This window comes from Crassostrea angulata, chromosome 10 (assembly GCF_025612915.1).
Source record: "Crassostrea angulata isolate pt1a10 chromosome 10, ASM2561291v2, whole genome shotgun sequence".
Lineage (NCBI taxonomy): Eukaryota > Metazoa > Mollusca > Bivalvia > Ostreida > Ostreidae > Magallana > Magallana angulata.
The window spans coordinates 36,411,245-36,433,439 of record NC_069120.1 but is presented as its reverse complement, the minus strand read 5'-3'; the positions used below and the strand labels follow the sequence as shown (position 1 = coordinate 36,433,439).

The 22,195-nt window shown below is 33.1% G+C and overlaps 1 protein-coding gene across 4 annotated transcripts in view; it reads right to left on the bottom strand.

Moving 5' to 3' along the window:
* LOC128165239 (probable helicase with zinc finger domain) overlaps positions 1–22,195 on the bottom strand; it is a 38,089-nt gene that overhangs the window by 14,652 nt on the left and 1,242 nt on the right. The window contains exons 1-9 of one of the 4 annotated variants that reach the window (XM_052829564.1): positions 20,859–21,619; positions 19,489–19,623; positions 17,989–18,025; positions 13,871–13,992; positions 13,279–13,341; positions 5,099–5,291; positions 4,356–4,533; positions 3,757–3,780; positions 2,523–2,721 (exon numbers count right to left, since the gene is read on the bottom strand). In XM_052829564.1, coding sequence (XP_052685524.1) covers positions 2,523–2,721; positions 3,757–3,780; positions 4,356–4,533; positions 5,099–5,291; positions 13,279–13,341; positions 13,871–13,992; positions 17,989–18,025; positions 19,489–19,581 — 909 coding nt within the window. In that variant the 5' untranslated portion in view covers positions 19,582–19,623; positions 20,859–21,619. Of the gene's footprint in view, positions 1–2,522; positions 2,722–3,756; positions 3,781–4,355; positions 4,534–5,098; positions 5,292–13,278; positions 13,342–13,870; positions 13,993–17,988; positions 18,026–19,488; positions 19,624–20,758; positions 20,781–20,858; positions 21,620–22,195 lie in introns of those variants that run through there. The other 3 variants (XM_052829562.1, XM_052829563.1, XM_052829565.1) reach the window with 3 other exon arrangements.

The following is a 22,195-nucleotide window of genomic DNA, read 5'->3' as shown; positions in this document are numbered from 1 at the left end:
CCATTTTGTGGCCCCACTTTTCTCTAGGGTATCATGGTTTCATCAAACTTATATCTGCATAACCTGTGCTTTCACACTAAGTACTGAGTTTTGGACCGAAAAACTTTCCCAGAATATTTTTAAAGATTTTCTCTATATATTCCTATGTAAAAATTCAAACCGCCATCACGGCCCCGCCCTACCACTAGGGACTGTGATTTTGAATTTACACTACCCGAGGATGCCTCTACACAAGTTAAAGCTTTTCTGGCCAAATGGTCTTTAAAAAGAAGATTTTTAAAGATTTTCTCTATATATTCCTATGTAAAAATTCATTCCCCACTGTGGCCTCACCATACCACTGGACTATTATTTCAACAAACTTGAATCTATGTACGATTTGGAAATGCTTCCACTCAGATTTGGGCTTTCCTGGCCTAATAGTTTTGAGAAAAAGATTTTTTAGAGATTTTCTCTATGTATAAAAATGTATCCCCCATTGTGGCCCCGCCCTACCCCCAGGGACCATGATTTGAACAAACTTGAATCTACATTATCTGAGGATGGTTACCCACCAATTTGAGCTTTCTTGGTCAAATAGTTTTTGAGAAGAAGATTTTTAAAGATTTTCTCTATATATTCCTATGTAAAACTTGATCCCCCAATTGTGGCCCCACCCTACCCCCAGGGACCATGATTTGAACAATCTTGAATCTTCACTACCCGAGGATGCTTCCATTCAAATTTGACCTTTCCTGGCCTAATAGTTTTTGAGAAGGAGATTTTTAATATATATTCCTATGTAAAACTTGATCCCCCCATTGTGGCCCCACCCTACCCCCAGGGACTATATTTGAACAAACTTGAATCTACACTACCTGAGGATGCTTCCGTTTTAATTTGATCTTTTCTGGCCAAATTGTTTTTGAGAAGAAGATTTTTTATAGATTTCTCTATATATTCCTTTGTAAAACTTGATCCCCCCCATTTTGGCCCCACCCTACACCCGGGGACCATGATTTGAACGAGCTTGAATCTACACTACCTGAAGATGATTCCATTATAATTGGAGCTTTTCTGGCCAAATAGTTTTTGAGAAGAAGATTTTTATAGATTTCTCTATATATTCCTATGTAAAAATTCATCCCCCTATTGTGGCCCCACCCTACCCCTGGGGACCATGATTTGAACGAGCTTGAATCTACACTATCCGAGGATGCTTACACTCAAATTTGAGCTTTCCTGGCCTAATAGTTTTTGAGAAGAAGATTTTTAAAAATTTTCTCTATATATTCCTATGTAAAACTTGATCCCCCAATTGTGGCCCCACCCTACCCCCGGGGACCATGATTTGAACGAGCTTGAATCTACACTACCTGTGGATGCTCCCATTTTAATTTGAGCTTTTCTGGCCCAATAGTTTTTGTGAAGAAGATTTTTAAAGATTTTCTCTATATTTTCCTAAGTAAAACTTCATCCCCCAATTGTGGCCCCACCCTACCCCTGGGGACCAAGATTTGAACAAATTTGAATCTACACTACCTGTGGATGCTCCCATTTTAATTTGAGCTTTTCTGGCCCAATAGTTTATGAGAAGAAGATTTTTAAAGATTTTCTCTATATATTCCTATGTAAAACTTCATCCCCCAATTGTGGCCCCTCCCTACCCCTGGGGACCATGATTTGAACAAACTTGAATCTACACTACCTGAGGATGCCTCCACACAAGTTTTAGCTTTTCAGGCCAAATAGTTTTTGAGAAGAAGATTTTTGAAAAATACCAACAAATTTTCAATAATTCTCAATTATCTCCCCTTTAAAGAGAGCGTGGCCCTTCATTTGAACAAACTTGAATCCCCTTCACCTAGTAATGCTTTGTGCCAAATTTGGTTGAAATCTGCCCAGTGGTTCTTGAGAAGAAGATGAAAATGTGAAAAGTTAACGACAACGACGACAACGACAACGACTACAACGACAGACAACGGACAAATTGTGATCAGAAAAGCTCACTTGAGCCTTTGGCTCAGGTGAGCTAAAAAGACATAAACTGCCATGTACATGGTGTACAATGTATATATGCATCCATTGCTGGCTACAGGACAATGTATGTGCATGTACAAAATTTGTGCTAGCTATGTTAACTTTTAAATTTAACTTTTCCAAAGTGATTAAAAATCAAACGAGAAAACTGAAAGCTTATTGAACATATAATATACTGTGGAATCATTAGATTTCATGGTGGTTCAATTTTCGTGGAATTCGTGGGTACCTTTCATCCATGAATTAACATCCTCCACGAATTATATTTTAGGGTTATAAAGTCATATTTCGTTTTGAAGGTATAAGAAAATACACAAAAATTACATCCCCACGGACCTATAAAATTTCAGCAATCCATAAAAATTGGCCCCCACAAAATTTGATGATTGCATGGTATCCATCCCTGCCTTCAGAATTAATATATTCTAGAAGGGGCTTTACTACTCCAAATGTAAAATAAAAGCTCTGGAGTTCACAGTTTTCACCCTCTATGTAATACTGACCACAGACTTGGAGTTCTCAGCATTGACCAGTTTCTCCATCAGTTGTTCAGCGTACGTGTTCCCATGGAGATGTTTGTCCCGGGCCCGTTTGATTTGTTGTGTCCGGAACTTGAAGCGTTCCTTCCACTCCTGCAGCTCTTCCTTGGAGTGGGCCTGGGTACACTTGTCACCGAAAGTACATTTTCTGGTTTCTTCATAACTGTTCAAAAAAAAAATAGTTAAAACATTTTTAATAACAGGAATACATGATGTAAAAATATTTAAAAACAATACCACCTTTGTGGGGTAAATAAAGTAATCAACAATGTAAATAAATTAATTATATTTAATTTCTGAAGCTTTCAACACCAGAACCGAAATTAAATTATTCATAGTTAAAAATAAAGTTAGCAACAATATGTATTTGTATTTTTTCATAATTTCTTTTAAATAGCAACATGCTCAACTGCATATTGCATTAACTCTTTGTTGAAAATTGAATCAATAATTGAATTAATATTCAGATTTGTAATTTCAAGGCTTTAATTAGACTTTTTTTGTTGACCAAATATCAGACCACATATTGAAAACAACAAATCTTCCATGCATTTTTTTTCTCATACTCTACATTGAAGCCATTCATACAAGTTGCTGCTATTAAAATTACAATTCCATTGATGTTCAAGAATAAGACCACATACACATACAAATGTAATAATTACACTGTCTATTACAAAGGCCATCAATTCTAATATCTCCCTGGCTTTTATTTGGAATTTTAAAGTTTTACCCTAACCATATCCCATGAGTCAAATGAATGTTTTCTTAATTAAACAGCTTCTTTTTGCATCAAATCATTTATATGTGGTGTGGCTATGTAATGTCATTTTATAACGAGATATGTACATTTACTACATCTATATTCTCATTCTTTCTCTCTCTCCCATCTCTCTCATACACAAATTTTACAAAAAGAGACTAAAAAGGTAAAATTTAAAAAAGAAAATGACTAGAAGTATGAGTTTTGGATCAATGAGAAACTAAAAAAAAATACATCCAAAATAAATCCAAAAAAAGATCATTCCAGATAAAATAATAAATTTTGAAAAAAAAATAAATAAAATTCATAAGAACACCATTTCACCTTGAAACTTAAATTGTACAATAATTCACACATGCATGAACATGCTCGAAAATAGTGACAACTGTTTGGTAGTCTGTTAGTAAAACTAATGAGATAGGAGATTTGGCTCACCGATTCAACTCCGCGTCTAGAACACTACAAGCCGCCTATGATCAAACATCTATTATCACACATCTACATGTAATTTGCTCTACGTAAAAAATGTACAACTCTCCCCAACTCCTGAATATAATAATCAAAAAATAATAAAAGAGCTTACAGCAGAAACTAACCCTGTATTTCTTTTAATGGTCTCTTAATGTATGATTTTGATTTTGTTCAAGTTTCTTATGGGGGGGGGGGGATAATTATTATTTGAAATTTTTGGCTTAAGAAACCTATGAATAATCTAATTTGGCCTACAGGAAAAATAGTTATTTATCCTAGGTAGAGTTATCTCTCTTTACAAGCATCAATCATCCTTGAATTACAATGCTAAAATACAGCTTTCCGAAATTCTGAAAATGAATCTACAATGAAAATTTATTTACCTCAAAAATCAGTACAATCTATAGGTATAGTTTCAAGATAAAATGCTCTATAAGTCCAAGAGATAGAACAGAAAAGATGTGTCACAGGAGAGAGATAGGTTGATCTACACAATAAGTATAAATATCAGATCTGTATTTGAGTTCTCAACACAACCAACCACTGCACATGCTTGTAACTACCTGCGACAAATGGTAAACTCCTCGCTGGTTAAGTTTCTGGGTGGCACTCTATATTTCCAGTTTTGATCCTCATCTGATGTGATTCGTTTCTTATGCAGGTCACTGCGACAGTGGGTTTCTAACTCGCTGGCTGACACAAATTTAATGTCGCAGAAAGTACAGCTAAAATCCTCGTCATCTACAAAGCATGGACATAAAAATAGTTACTATTGCAACTTCATGTTGAACTTTTATTCATTTAAAAAAATGTTTCATTCATTCGGCTGTTTTAGTGGATTTGTCATACCAAGCACAGGTGCAAATATACTGGCTAATCTGCATTTGCAATTTTTTTTTTATTATTTAACACAGAAATAGAAACTTGATTTTTATTTTAACCACAATTTTAACCATTTTGCAAAAAATAAATGAACTTCTGTATTCATGTACAAGAAAACAAGATAAATCTCTGTCACTTTGTTTGGCTACACAAGTACCGATACATGTACAAAGATGAATTAGATTCAATGATCTCTATAATATATATCTTTAACATTAACAGATTATTTGAGAGAGTCCCTTGGGCTTTTCAACTTTATTCTGGCTTAAGGTTCAACACATCCCTCAGAACAGTTTTAAAACAATCAATTTCAACAAGAAATCAGAATTATAATTGAAATGAACACAATTTCAGCATATATACTTCCTTATATATACAAGAGTAATTAATAGTCTCTAAGTAATTCAAATAATATTTTGCTAACCCTTTTCGTCGTGTAGTGCACATGCTCCCTCTATCTCTGACTTCGATGTGGTGGGGTGGGGTTCTGCTGCGTGGGGTGGGGTGGGGGTGGGTTCTGATGGTGTGGTGTGTGTGGGTGATGTGGTACTTGCTGGGACAGAAGCATTGTTCTCTACTGCCTCTTCCTCATCCTCCTCATTCTCTTCTTCTGAATCCTGAGAGAAGAACACACAATATGGAGTTACAGTTGGTTAGTCAACTTTTAAATGTCTTTTAAATTAAGTGGACCACGTGACTGATTATGGCGTAGGACGCATTTCTTTTCGAGCTCTACCAAAGTGGAATATTAATAGCTTTCTGCAAGTGTATCAATGTGTATTTGGATAATATTCGCTAGCGGAGCTTTCTGGAGTCACGCAGTGCTCAGTAAGTTGCGATTTTATTCAGAATAAGAACGTAATTCGAAGTGTCTTTGTATTTTACCTTTAAAGGTGAACACTGTTAATACAAACATGGCCAGTAATCGTGCTAGCCCTAGCCCTGGTCTGTCGACCACACCATCCACTAAGGGCACAAAAGAAAACAAAAAGAAAAACCTTGTACAGTTGAACATTAAATCTTCATCAGCGACAGTTAAAAACACTGTAGTGTCGGACAAAAAAGCGACAAAAAAACCACATTTAAGCAGTTCTGATCAAAACCCTGTCGGGGCCTCAGACACCACAGGTGAGATAACAGGTGAAAATGACCTACATTCAATCCTCGAAAGCCTGCAGGAAATAAAACAAGGAATGGTAACAAAAACTGATATTAGCGTTGTGGTCAAAAACATATTATCAGAATTAAAAGGTGATTTCGTTAAAGAAATTAAAACCGCAATCAAAGATGAAATAAAAAAAGAATTAAAGACTGAATTGAAAACAGAACTTAAAGGTGAGATAGAAAAATTTACAAACAGCAATGTCGACGAAAAACTGAAGCAAACCCATGCTGATACCAACGAAAAATTTGATGCTCTCAATATGGACCTTACCGACATAAGGGAGAAAATCGCAAAAGAAAAAAGAGAGCTGCAGAAAATGAGCGATGATCTTAGAATAACAACAAAAAATGCACAACAAGCCATTTCAATGGCAAATTTTAACCAACAATATTCCCAAAAATGCAACATCAAAATACTGGGTTGGAGAGAAAAATCGAAGGAAGACCTCAAACAAGAGTTCTGTGCAGTCCTAAAACAAAGGGTGAAAGTTGATGTAAACCCTCACGACATTCTCGCGATTCACCGAGTCCCCGGAAATAGGAACGGTGGACCCCGACCGATTATCGTGAGGATGATAAGTCCGGAAAGTAAAACACTTATCATGAAACACTGCAAACAAATGAAAGAGGAGTTCTTGATGGTGGACCACATTACTCAGCAGAACGCAATGCTCATACAGAAACTCAAAGAACACGAACTTGTGCATTCTGCCTGGTATTTCAACAGCAAAGTGTTTGCAATAGACAAAAACGACCGTCGTTACACATTTGATATATTCGATGATATAAACAAAAAACTTCGAGCGTGATGTCCACTGTACCGGTAGTAGTGTCGCATAAACGCATCGGGATCGAATCTGTAGCAGCGAAAGCTCGAACTCGGGATCGATGTCCCGTTTATTCCAGAAACTTGTTCCTTTGACATTTATTTTTGTTTTTTTTCTTGGTATGTATGTTTGTGTGGAAGTCTTGTGTACTTTGCTGGTAAATTACATATACATATCTCAAAGGGAATAAGTTTGTATTGTATGAGAATTGAAGGGGTCTTTGCTATAGTGAAAAGTGTTTTTTTTCTTCTATATACCATATTTTCGTTCTCTGCACACATCTTTCATGTCACCATGGTCACCTTGTTTACACACATTTTTCTTTTATACACTTAGTTTGTTATGAGTTTTAAGGTAGTAACATTTAATTGTAGAGGCCTAGGTGGTCTCGACAAGAGGAGAGATGTGTTAAATTACATAAAACAAAAACAATTCTTTATTTCATTTTTGCAAGATACACATTTCACTCTTAATGATTATGAGCAAGTTAGATCCTTTTGGGGCTATGACATCTATATATCTCCTGGACAATCTAATTCTCGAGGCACTGCAATTTTGTTTAACAATACTTTTGAGTATCATGTACTGAATGAATACAAGGATACGGAAGGTAAATTACTTGTTCTAGAAATTAACATGTATAAGAAATATGACATATTATTAGTTAATATATATGGTCCAAATAATGATGATCCAAACTTTTTTCAATCAGTATCGGACATCATTTCAAACTTTCAAGGTGAATTTATAATTATGGCTGGAGATTTTAACCTTGTTCAGGATATAGATTTAGATTATTTTAATTATACCAATATTAATAGCAAAAGAGCAAGGGAGAAGGTTTTGAACATGAAAGTAGTACACAGTTTAATTGATCCATGGAGAGTGAAATATGAACAACGAAAAAGATACACATGGTTCAGAACAAACCCAACTAAAAAGGCGAGAATTGATTTCTTTTTAATTTCAAACGAATTAATGGCTTTATTGGATAAATCTGACATTCTACCTGGTTATAGATCCGACCATTCTATGGTTTATATAGAAATTTATTTTACTAAATTCGAAAAGGGTAAAGGCTTTTGGAAGTTCAATAATTCACTCCTCCATGATCAAACTTATGTTAATCTAGTGAAAAGTAATATACAAAAAGTTAAAGAACAATATGCTGTGTTTCCATACAATCCTGCAAGTATCCATACAGTTAAGAATGACGAATTACATTTAGTTATTGATGATCAAATGTTTTTTGAACAACTATTGCTGAGCATAAGAGGTGCCACAATACAGTACTGTTCCAGAAAGAAAAAATTAAAAAACGAAAGAATAAAACTACTGGAAGAAGAAATTAAACAACTAGAAATATTGAGGAATAGTAATGATTCAGAGGACATTCTTCAAAAATTAACCAATGCACAGAACAGTTTGGAAGAATTCAGAAAAGATTTTATTAAAGGTTTATTTATCAGAACAAAACTTAACTGGATTGAACAGGGTGAAAAACCAACAAAATATTTTCTTAGTTTAGAAAAAAGAAATTATGTCAATAAAACTGTTAGCAAACTTATGCGCAATACTGTTGTTACCTCACAGGAAGATATTTTAGCAGAAATTGAGATGTTTTATAAAAATTTATATTCCTGCTATGATAAAGAATTACAAGATGTTGATATTGAAATTGCTATTGATAAAAACTATATTAGAGTACTTGATGAAAATATGTCTAATAATTTAGAGGGTTATATAACTAACGAGGAAGCCTTATTGGCAAATAACAAAAGCCCAGGAAGTGATGGTTTTAGTACAGAATTTTTTTAATTTTTTTGGAAGGATCTTGGATGCTTTTTATTAAGATCAGTAAATGTGGGATTTGATGTTGGCGAACTTTCAGTCACTCAAAAACAAGGTATTATATCTATACTGCCAAAAGGGGATAAACCAAGGGAGTATTTAGCTAATTGGCGTCCAATATCTCTCCTTAACGTTACATACAAAATAGTTTCAGCATGCATCGCAAATAGAATTAAAAATGTCCTTGATTTCTTAATACACGACAGTCAAAAGGGCTTCCTCAAAGGTAGATTTATAGGAGAAAATACGAGAATGATTTATGATGTAATTGATGTAGCTCAGGATAAACATATTCCACGTATGATTCTACTCATAGATTTCGAAAAAGCTTTTGATTCTATATCATGGAAATTTATGTACAATACATTACATTTTTTTAACTTTGGTCCTGATCTTATCAAGTGGGTATCAGTACTATACAATGGGGCCAAATTATGTGTTATTCAAAATGGTATTTTTTCAAAATTTTTTGAAATAGGCAGGGGCTGTCGACAAGGTGACCCAGTATCCCCATATTTATTCAACTTATGTGTAGAGATATTAGGACTTTTGATAAGACAAAATAAAAACATTAGAGGTATTAAAATAGGAAAAGAAAAAGTATGTCTATTACAATATGCAGATGATACAGTTCTTTTTTTGGATGGATCTGAAAAAAGTTTAAAAAGCGCACTTGATCTTCTTTTTCAGTTTTCAAAATTCTCTGGACTAAAACCCAACATTTCCAAAACAAAAGCAGTCTGGATTGGCTCAAAAATTAATTCAAATACAATTTGCAGTGATACTGGTTTACAATGGACGACAGAACCTTTTACAATTCTCGGAGTAACATATACTGCTAACCTAAAAAACATGGAACAACTGAATTTTGATAATAAACTAAAACTAGTTCAGAAAGAAATTAACCACTGGTTAAAAAGAAATATTTCAACATTGGGAAAAATTACAGTTGTTAAAAGTTTACTTTTATCAAAATTCACACATTTGTTTACCTCTCTTCCAAAACCAAGTACTCAATGGATACAGCAATTTGAAAAAACACTATATAATTTTATTTGGGGAAATAAAATAAACAAAATATCTCGAAAAACATTGCAATTAAATTATGAAAAAGGGGGGATGCAGAATGACAAATGTTGAAATATTTATTAAGTCTCTTAAACTAACATGGATTAGGAGACTTTTAACAACTAACTCAAGCTGGATAAGTATTTTTTCTGAAATAACTGGGTGTCATACTCATAAACTATGTCAGTTTGGACCTGAATATTGTAGACAGAGGGCAAAAGCCACTCGTAATAATTTTTGGAAAGAAACCTTATTTTATTTATGTGATTTTTTGGAAACTATAGAGACTGATAATATCAATATCATGCTTGAGCCACTATGGTACAATAATAAAGTAAAGATTCAAAATAAATATGTATTTTGTAAGGCTCTTTATGAGAAAGGATTTCATATTGTTCATGATTTATTTGATACTCAAGGTGAATTCATTAGTTATGAGAGAATCACCAATGAACATCCAGTTAAGATTCCATTTACTACTTATGAAGGTTTGAAACGTGCAATTATTTGTGCTTAGCCAAATGTTAAGCAGTTTTCACATCAAGTAATAATCAAACCATACCAACCTGAATCTATCAAAATACTTTGCTTGTGTAAAAAAGGAGCACGGAATATCTATGATCACTTGATGGTAAAATCTAATCATAAACCTATTTGTGAAAACAAATGGGCCTTCAATTTAAATTTACCTCTAGATTTTAACTGGAAACAGGCTTATTCAAACCCTAGATCTGCCACAAAAGATTCAGGACTGATATGGTTTAACTATAGAATTATCCACAGAATATTAGGTACTAACAAAATACTACACATGTGTAAAATTAAAAATTCCCCACTATGTTCAATATGTTTTTTAGAACCAGAAACAATTACACATCTCTTCTTTTACTGTCCATCTATTTTTCGGATATGGTTATTAATGTCTGATTACTTTAGTCAATCCAGAAAATCTGCTAATATTGCATTTGAGAATATTGTGAAATATTTACAAAATTACTATTCTTTAGAGAAACTAATGTTGGAAAATAGATTTTACCAAAAGAAATGGTCAAGATGGGTATGCCTCTTTGACGTGGCATAATGTGTAGTAAGACTCTAGCTATCATTATTGTATTATTAAGGTCTTCCGTTTCCAACGGAAGACCTTCTTGTTATTGCTTTGTTTCTGTTTCCCTTATTATTATTCTTTTTTTTTCTTACGCATTTTTGTGCACGCGAGTTCTCGGGAACGGCTTGACTGATTTTAATGAAACTTTCAGAACTAACACATATTGATCTGAACCTTATTGGAAATTTTTTATATTGATGACGTCATTTCCGTTTTAAAGATATTGACGTTTTTATGATATTTAAAGGGTTGGCTTGTCCGGTGATTTTCTCCTAAACGAAAACAGATATTTGATTCAAATTTTCAGGGTTTGTAGACCTATGATTGTAGATATGACAGAAGCATTTTCATTGTTTTGTGACAAAAAACACCGAAGCTCGCCTGAGCCTAAAAATTGAGATAAAAAGCGTCATGATTTTTTTGTGGTTTTCTTTGAATATCTTTTTTCTCAAAAGTATTTTGTTAAGACTTGTAGAACAAAAAAACTCTAAAAAGTCAAGAGCTTTCATTTGACATCATGGAAAAGGGGCTGGCCCTTTAAATTAAGGGCCGAAAGGGCTCTAAAGTATTCTAATAATATCTTTTTACTGTGAAATATTTTGTAATACTTTATAGAAGCAATTATGTTCATCGTAATGTTATGTACCTATACATGACAATTGTTTACTCTTTTGTTACGTAATTACGGATTTTAAGGGGCCGGCAGTCCGAAATTTTGATCTTATATATCTGAAAATGGAGAGAAATTTTGAAAAGCAATGTTGAAGAAAAGATGTTCCAAATAATGTCGTTAACAATTTGCAACCATAATTTGTTTGTTATTCGATCCCTAACAGGAGTTATAGGGTCGGCCCCTAAAACGATCTCTTCCAGATATCTCTAGAATGGTATATAATTTCTACATACTTGTTGAAAAAAATGTGTTTGAAATGACAAGAGCTTCCTTTTCACACCAAGAAAAAGGGGCTGGTCCTTCAAATTAGGGGCCGATAGAGTTCTAAAGTCTTTTAATCATAACTAATAATTGTGAAATATTTTGTAATACATTACAGAAGCAATTATGTTAATCGAAATGTTATGTACTTTTACATGAAAATTGTTTACTCCTATGTTCCTTAATTAGGGATTTTAAGGGACCAGAAGTCCGACATTTTGATCTTCAATATCTCAAAATAAAAAAAAATTTGAAAAGCAGTGTTCAACAATATGTAACCATAACTTTATTTGTTAATAACTTCCTAAAAGGAGTTATAAAGGTTGGCCCCTAAAATGATCTTCTCCAGATTTCTCTTGAACGGTACATACTTTCTAAACACTTGTTGAACAAAATGTGTGTAAAATGAGTAGAGCTTTCTTTTCACATCAAGAAAAGGGGCTGGTCCTTCGATTAGGGGCCGTTAAGGCTCTAAAGTCTTTTAACCATAACTTTTAATTATGAAATATTTAGTAATACATTACAGAGGCAATTATGTTAATCGAAATGTGATGTACCTATACACGAAAATTGTTTACACCTATGTTCCTTAATTAGGGATTTTAAGGGACCAGAAGTCCAACATTTTGATCTTCAATATCTCAAAATAAAAAAAAAATTGAAAAGCAGTATTCAACAATATGTAACCATAACTTTAGTCCGAACTTATTATCAACGTCCCAAAATAAAAAAAATAAATCAATTTTAAGAAGAAATATTGAACAAAACACGCTAAAAAAAAATGAGGTTAACAATCTGCAACCAAAACTTGTTTGTTATCCATTCCCACGATCTCTTCCAGATAAATCAAGAACAGTAACAAATTTCTAAACTTTTTACACAAAATGTATTGAATTCAAAAGACCTCTTATTTGATATCAAATAAAATGGGGTTGGTCCCTCAGTAGTGATCCAATGGGGTGTATAGTCCTTCACCCATTGCTCTTTTAGATCACATCTGCATTTCTTGATATGTTTCGTTGATGAAGATGAAAGGCAAGGTCATTTCCTCTTCTAAAAATCGGACGGAAGACCTCCTCGTTGCTCGCAACGAGATTGTGTCTAGTTATTTTTATATTTACTTCTATTTACTTATAATGCCACAAAATTAAGAATTATATCATAACAAACATCTAATTTTGATACAATTAGCACTGATATGATTTTGTATGTTTGCACCACAATGCTTTCTCTCTTTGAGTGATTTTTTTTTTTGCCCAACAGTAATCAATATTTGAAAGGAATAAAGCAAAAAGATTTCAACTCAAAAAATTCTAAGCACAGCCGAGTCAATTTTTGACATGTATCATTAGAATTTCATCAGGGGATAAATATATTGTAGATTCCTAATTAAACAAAAGGAATTAATATCCACAAAAAGCACCACTCATAAAAATTTTAAGATCTCATTTTTTCCCCACTGACAGTTGTGAAATATATGAAACAATAACAAGAGCTTCTTAATCACTACCTGTATTTTATATTCTCATGAACTTACACAAAACGTGGGAAGAATTTACAGATATAAGTACTAGCTTTCACAAAATAAGGAATCTACTGAAGCTTTGATGAAGTTTATGTACATTCATGAAATTGTGTTCTCTTTTACTTACCTGATCTCTTAAAACTTGAATGACTTTCTTTAATTTTTTGAATTCTTTGTTGGCCACAGCATTCTACAACAAAAATACTCACATTCTAAATTAACACATTACATATAACCAACTAACAAGAGACAAAACTTCAAGGTGAAAATTTTGCATTGTTATACATTTACTCTTTGTTGCTACATTTATAGGCTAGATTTCAGTATACGATTACAATTATAAAATATTATATAATAATGATATTAATGTTATTCTGTAATTATTGAGTGGTACTCTGTTTCAGGAAATTTTTCCAATTTTTATAAAATTATACTACTAGAATATCACATAATATAAAAGTTTTAATTTTATTCATTCATTTTTCCCCATTAAGATTTCAAATTAATGTATCTATTACATTTATGTAATAGTAACAAATGCCACCTGTTTTTTTTTTTCATTTAAAAAATAAAACAATATATAAACAAAATTGATGTACTTCCTCTATGCAGACTTAGATATTTATCAAAAAGTTAAATAAATACCAGTAAGCAAAGTTTGTTTTTTCTTTCCTCTATGCAGACAAATATTTTATCAAAAAGTATTGTTCCATTCAGACCTTTGGCTCTCGCTCCTTCCAGTTTTTAGTGAGATCAAAAGCTTCCTCAAACTTCCCTTGGTGACACAGGATTTTGATCTTCTTCTCTTGTAATTTCTCATTATGTTCATATTTAGCTAAGGCTGAAAAGAAGACAAAAAGAGGAAATGAAATGTAAACAACACAAACAACTTAAACCATATGTTTGACATGCTTCCAAAATTGACCAAATTCCTCACCCTCAAAGCTTCTGCCTGAGTCTCTACTCTTTTAGGTTAAAACCCTTAATTTTGTTATTATAGGAGTATGGTGGCATTTATATGGCATTATAAGATTAGTTTAAGGTAATGTAAAATCTAATTTACACCCCCCGCATTACTTGAGGGCATTAAATCTAATTTAGCCCCCCCCCCATAACATACATTTGCCTTCCAGTTCTATTTCTATAAAAAGTATGAAACTTGACAAATGAAAAATTTTGCTTAAGTGTGCCGTATAATGTCTGACGTACATGTACATGACTTGTTAAAGTAAAAATTATGGTCATTTACATACACTGCACACACTTATACACATATACATGTTCATTACTAAAGAAAAACGGTCCATTTTGGAATTGCTAAATGAACTCTTCCATTAGAATATTTAGCTGACAAATAGCTGACGTCCTTATAATGATTATAATTATGCAAAATCCAAAGTCAACAAAACAATGTTACATTGATTTTTGCTGCTGTGAGCCAAATGTATTGATTTAAAATCATGCCTTGTTAAGGAGACTGCATTATTTCTTGACTAGGGGTCTCTTAACAGTTACTTAATTAACAGCTACTTGTACTTAAACCCACAGGTCACCTTCCTTTTAATACCAAAGAGGTCAGTTTTGGGGGAGGGGGAGGGAAGGAGACGTAGCTGTCCTAATATCATGAACTCATAGAGAGGGTCTTTAATGTGATTTCAATTTTCACAAATTTTGAGCAATTTAGTCAAGGCGTCTATAAATGAGACAGGAAATCACATTCACTGTGATTTTCAGGAAGTTTTCAGGGCAACTGAGGGCAGAAATAGGAAAAGACCACTAGCGTTCTTCGTCATTGGCAGATTGAGGCTGAATAGTCAAGCCACCTTCACCTAAATTATAGATGTAATTTAAACTCATTCTGAAAGGAAAATTTTTGACTTACAAAAGTGCTTGTCAATTTCAATGAATCAGAAGTGATTAATCGTAACATATCAAAGAAATTTCTTATTTTGAGAATTAACTACTCGCAATTTAACATGATGAATACTGCACATTCCTTATATTACGTGTGAACTTATTTCTGCGATCCTGCTGTTTTGTGTCAAATCGCGAGGATATAAAATCGCGAATGCGGAACATTCATCCACATTATTTATAGTTCCCAACTCTCAGAAAATAATGGTGAGATTTTAAAATCCACGAGGGGTGCTTCTCGCGATTTTACGCAATGATATAAATTCCTCACGGATATTTAGGAATTTACAGTATACGTGTTGGTGTCATTTTTAAAATGAGTAATATGCTCTCCCCTACACAATCAATTATATTTACAAATTGTCTTTTTTAGTGAAAAAGTTATGTTAGAGGTATATTGTCTTTAGTTTTAGACAGAAAAAGAAACACGTACTGAACAACTGATTGGCCAATACACCTAAAAAATAGCCTGAATCTCGGTCTATAAGAGTATGCAAAATTCTTTCTGGTCATGGAATTAGAAAATTCAGTAAGACTTACTACATTTATTCATGTGGTTGCTTTTATTTTCCATTGATCAATCATCAAGCATATCCTAATATATGTATCAGAATAATTCCACTTCAGTTTTTATATAGAACTGAACAATTCATTGAAAAAAAAAAATGTGTTTTCCTAAAATTCAGAGAAAAACCCTGATATATACCATACTATAGATAACATTAAACTCATTGTCATTATTTTTTATTACAAGCTTCCTTCCTTTAGGGGGGAACATGCTACAAGTGACGATCGATCTTATGAAAAGATTTCCTGTTTTCCAATCTAAGCAGTAAGAAGTTGCCTAAATTAAATTTTTTATTTTTCTTAAACTGTTTAACTCCTAATCAAAATTATATTCTGAAAAGTTTCAAAAACAAAGAAAAAATGCTTAATCAAATTTTTTTGGGATGAAATCAAATTGTTTTATGTTTGGAAAAATTCAATATGACATCATGTATATCCGTAAACAATATCATTCATGAAAAGTTTTAGTTATAGATCAAGTGAACCACTTCCGTCTGTATTGGAATCATAATGATTACTACTTAAACTATAGCTTGGGATTTCCCACATTTATGTTTAATGCCTCTTAAACTACGGTAAACAACCCAATACCAATTGCCCAAATGGGATATAAGGGGATATAAAACAATTAATGTAAAAATCATTCATGATTACCTGTGATTAAAGTAACCCCCCCCCCCCCCCCCCCAAAAAAAAATGTTTAGTGTGTCATCAAATGGACAAATGTATTTAATGTATATCGATTAAAAAACTTTTTTCAACTTTTTTGGGGGGGGGGGGGGGGGGGGGGGGAGAAGGGGGTTAACTCGATCGAGAGATGCAGTGGCAAACCATTTGTATTTGTATCTTATATATATACATGTATGTTTACAAAAAAAATAATGTTCAATTCAAATCAAAAAATATTTATCAGCCTTAAGTGACACAACTGCGTTATTAAAATTATATTACAATCAAAGTCTTTCAAAACTGTTAATTCGTTATCAGAGTATTTAAAGTTCAACAGCTGAGTTGATTGAATGGACATTGAATTCTTTCATGTAAACAATTACCTATATTTTATATGTCAGTATATATAAGACTTATCAAAACCTATGTATATAAATATAGAATTTTTTCATCCACACGATTTCAATAATAATCAATATGACAATCCTGTGCGATATGACAGTCAAATATTGATTTCCATTAACAACCAACGCATTAACAAGTATCTTGTTTCCTTTACGCATGGAAACGAGGGAGAATAAATTTTGCAGGTGTCAGCTCTTCTTGAAAAAAGATTATGAGATCACGACAGACCTCGTCTTATTAAAACCAGTGTGACGTCAGAAAGGAAACGTACTTATAATAACCTTGCTTGCAAATCCCTGTTATTAAAATGAATAGAATATTCATGCACATACAAAAATATCCCACTTCCTCAACATAAGTCAATTTTTTCTTAAAATAAATAAAAGTTGGTGGTTTGGCATCGCGTGTAACATTTTCCTCTGAGGGCACATGATTACCGTACAAAAAAACAGCCTTTATCAAAAACTAGACTTGCAGATAAAAGGTCAGACACTTCAGCATGTGTTGATCTTTTTTTTTAATTCAACCATTAAACCACAAGGTTTTTACCATGCAGACTAAAATAACCTCTCTCTCTCTCTCTCTCTCTCTCTCTCTCTCTCTCTCTCTCTCTCTCTCTCTCTCTCTTCTCTCTCTCTCTCTCTCTCTCTCTCTCTCAAAATATATTTTGGTATGTCTGTTTCAGCCTTGTATTGTTCACTGGTAATAGTACACTGTACATAACATAAACAAGACTGCATAAATTCAATTTATGGGATCAATACCTACATGACTGAAAAATGTCATTATTTTCAAGGACATACCATTTGATGTATTATGCATCTGTTATATCTGAAGAATTCTACTTTTATATTTCAAAAAATTTCAGAACTGCAAATTCTGCAGCAATTAAGCATCTATTTAACAGATCAAGATAATTTAAAGATGACATATGACAATCCATATTTAACGAAGCATTCTTCAGCATCAATGTTCAGAAGATTACCGCTTTAATTCTGAAAGATTACACAGTACACAATCACTATTCCTATAAATTCATCTAAGGTCAACATCTTTGCCTTTCAATTTTCTTTGAAGAGTTCAAGATTATCAAATGATATCCTGTACAGTATTACCCATGTGCAGGGGAATTTATTGCGTACTTATTTCATCGCAGACATATATGGTAATAAGTCAAAAGAATACAATTATACATCTAATCTCTTAGACTATCATATGGTCAAGAGATTTTAAAGCTATTTTAGATATTTGAAAAAAAAAAGCCTTGAATCAATGAACTTACCAGTGTTGGTGTGTTCTAAAGCGTCTTGAAAATTTTTCTGGAAAAAAAAAAGAGGATACATCTTTTAAGTTTTGTAACATATTTTCCACTGGTAATTGATTGCTGGCTGCATTACAGAACGAAACTAATTAAATCTCAGAGCTAAATGCAAAGACAATGCAACATACACTCTTGACATTCTAGGCAATTAATACATGTTCATGCATTTTTATTAGCTTAAATCAGATAGTGACATATGATTTCCCTATGCTGACTTCAGAAAGTAAATGAGTTTCCATTCATATGTTGCTATACCATGAGCAACTTTGAGATCTTGCTATACATGTATATACCAATATATAAGTACTAGTATACTATAGTACCGTACCTGTCATAGAAATTGCATAAGCTTAACATAAAATAGCTATGTCATAGCAATATTACAGAAGCCTAATGAGAGGATCGACATGAAACGCAGCAAGTCAAATCACAGTTATTCTATGTACAAAAGCTTCAACATAAATATATGTTAACAATACTAAACTAGTTTAATCTATTAAACTAATGATTATTTCACTCTCATTGAGTCAGTACTATAGCTGTAGTAAGAAAAATGGTACTGAATCAGTGGTACAAACCTCTTTAAATGAACTCAATACCATAGCTATAGCTCTATACTATAACAAAATAGCAAGAAAAATGGTATAGTAACGTGGTACCAACTTCTTTGGCTAAAGTCAGTACTATAGCTATAAGTTTTGCACAGTAACACTAACATGTGCCTCAAGAAAGATGTTACTGTACCAGTGGTACCTACCGCTTTGACTAAACTCATTGCTGTAACAGCTATAACATTATACAATAACACTAACACTAAGAAGTACCTTAAGAAAGATATTATTGTACCACAGTCTAGAGATGCCTACCTTTGACTAAACTCAGTACTATTGCTACATGTATAACATTAGACAATAACGAGAGAGATGTGTACAAGTTTATAAAGTATCAGTGGTATCTACCTCATTGCCTACACTCAGTTATACCCTAGCTGTTACAGTTTACAATAAGATGAGAGATGGCATTGTACCAGTGTCACCTAACTCTTTCAATGAACTCAGTGTTAAAGGCTAGCTGTTACAGTTCACAATTATGGAACCATTTTAACAAGAGATTGGACTTTGAGTAGTTGTGACAAACAGTAATGTGACGTAGGCCTGTCTATTTCATTGCTAGCCAATCAGTCATTGCTTTTTTGAAATCAACAAGATTTGTCTGGCTTTCAAGCTAAGACTACGCAATTGGTGTATATTTTGCTTAAAACCAGCATCATTTTTAATTGTTTTGATGCAAGTAACAGATGGTCACGTCCCACCCAAAGTCCAAGCTCTTGTTAAAATGATTGTAAGATGAGAAATGGTATTGTACCAGTGTCACCTACCTTTTTAAATGAACTCAGTGCTATAGGCTAGCTGTTACAGTTTACAATAAGATGAGAGATGGTACTGTACCAGTTTCACCTACCTCTTTGACTAGGCTGTTGATGAGGGTCAGTACGTGGTCTATGCTCGGTGGCTGGCCATGCCTTTCTGTTTCTGACAGGTTATCTCTATCCATCCCCCATCACTTGCAGCTTCATTGGGAATCCAAATAGAGACACTGCGTAGAATTGTCATAGAAAAGATAATTAACTCTGATCATACAAATCTCATTCATGTAAAACCTGAAATATCATTAGGTCTTAATCAATATGAAGTTTCAAGTTCATTAAGCAGCCTAGAAAAAAATTAAAATGTTTAAGCAAATTTGTGTGTTTTGAGGATATATGAATGAAAGCACACACACTTGGGTTTTTATCTAATGTTAGAGTTTTGTTGGTTTTTTTTTTTTTTTGGGGGGGGGGGGGGAGGGGGGAGTTGGTGGGAGGGTTGTTGCTAGTGGTTGATTTTAAATTAAAATTATAATCTATAGAAGAATTATTATGATCAAATAATTAATTTAAAGACAATTTAATGTATTTCCTAATATGTATTGTTCCAAAACACATAAATATTACTGGAAGAAAACCTTGTATTTTCGGACAACATGACATACCGGTAATTAGCAACGGTTTATATCTAACATAAGACTGCAATTACGTGCTTAACCACACACAACCAGTAGTGACTTTAATTAAAAACAAGAGATTCATGATCAAATCAAGGGAGAGAAATCCAAGTTTCTGTCACCTTGAGACATGCTTTTCACAACGTACTGTGTCAAGCTAATATCATGTTGTTATAACTTGTCGCCAGTCGGTTGTCAACCTTCCACTGGTTAAATTGAATTATTTCTGCAATGTCAAAAATGTACTTGAAAACAATCTCTGTTAACTTTATCTGTGAGCTGAGGCTGAAAGAATTTTGTCATATTGAAGAGAAAAAGTCCTGCTCAATATCAAAAAGTCAGACTTTTCTCCTATGGAACAATATGTCACCTTAGTTTGATGAGTCGGAAAGGGGGAAAAACAAATTAATAATAACTACATATGTAAAAGTTTAGATTACCTCTCAATTATCTTTGAGTTTAAAAGCTTTACTATTACATTTATAAAGTTTTAATAAAAAAATTTAAAAATGACATTTTTTAAAGATCACATATAAATTCTTCTTAGATCCCTTTAACAGTTACATTTAACTCAGAAATTACCGGTAGAGAAACCAAAATCTCAAATTGAAATCCTTAAATCATAGATGTTAGAAAAGAAAGAAAATAATCCTATACATTTTAATTAAAAAATATCATCTCATCTTACCCCTCGCCCAGGTAGACTGTTTTTTATATCAGACATCTGAGAATTTATATATCAAATTTCCTTCTCTCATGTTCAAAGACTACCAGTACATAAAGTCTACCTTTTTCACACCCAAACACATACTTCAGCATGCCCCCATTATGTAACTTCACATCAAGCTCCTAAGCGTCTGATTTAGTGAACCCACATCCTAAAGTGTCTGAAGTTGCTTGACATACTTGTGATGAAACTTCCTGCCCATTTCACCAGAAACTCTACCGTTGCATAAGATCATGGTGATTTCCTACTTAAGATATGGGACTTTTCAACACAAACCTTAACAGATTCTTTAAAAACATTGTTCGTCTAAGGTGACATATTAATTTATAAGTTCTCTTACTGTGTGCTTTATAGTCAGAAAAAGATGTCTGGAAGCCACAGAAAAAGAATATGATCCCCTTAATATACGGTACATGTATATTGAGGTTGCATGTTCTGAGGAGATTTATTATTTCTGTCACGTGGCGAAGGTACTAGTAAAAGTGTCGCCAGATCACATCTGCATATTCGCATGAACACGGACATCCAGTTCTGATCATATCCATTCATATGCAAATGACTTTGCCTTATTAGTATTTGGAGGGAAAACTCTGACATTCGTTTTTCAAGGATTAAAGACAGGTGAATGGTGATATATATATATATGTACTACTGTAATACTATATGGTTTTTCAACTCATCAACTACCTATAAAGAGCATTCACTTAATTATATCAATATACCAGTACTGCATGTTCACTAAGATTATACACTATAGATATATACTTATCAATAATGTCTTCTAGCTATGTATGCTTTAATCTTCTTCCTTCCCCATTTAGAATTCAAGGAAAATTTGATCATCAAAATTCTACACATATAAATGTAAAAAAAAAAATAATAAAACAATCATATTTTGGTACCTATCTTAATCTTAAGCTTTGTCAAAAGAAGTAAACACATTAATAGTATAACAATGAATTTTGTTATTTCAAAATGTAATTCATACTTCAAAAGGGGCCAAGTCCCAATAAACATTTCAGACTTCTCTTTTTCTTACATAGGAAAAATGTTTTGAGTGCTGAGTATCACAGTACCACTAGTGTCAAACCTGGTCTCCGTGGTACTAAGCGGATTAGAGTCATGCAGTGACTCCCCCTGGATGAGACACCAGTCCATTGCATGTAAACTCCCAGTACCCAATTTCAGTGGGGTAGACTTGAGACAATGTACGGTTGACAAACTGTCTTGTCTAAGGGCATAGCACAACATCAAGTGACCACAGCGGGGTTTGAACCAGTGACCTTTTGGTTACTGGCCTAATTCCTATTACCACTGAGCTATGTGCTCTGATAAACCTCTGTTTCTACAAATTATTACCAAAGATATTATTACCGGTATATGCCTGCAAAGTTATAC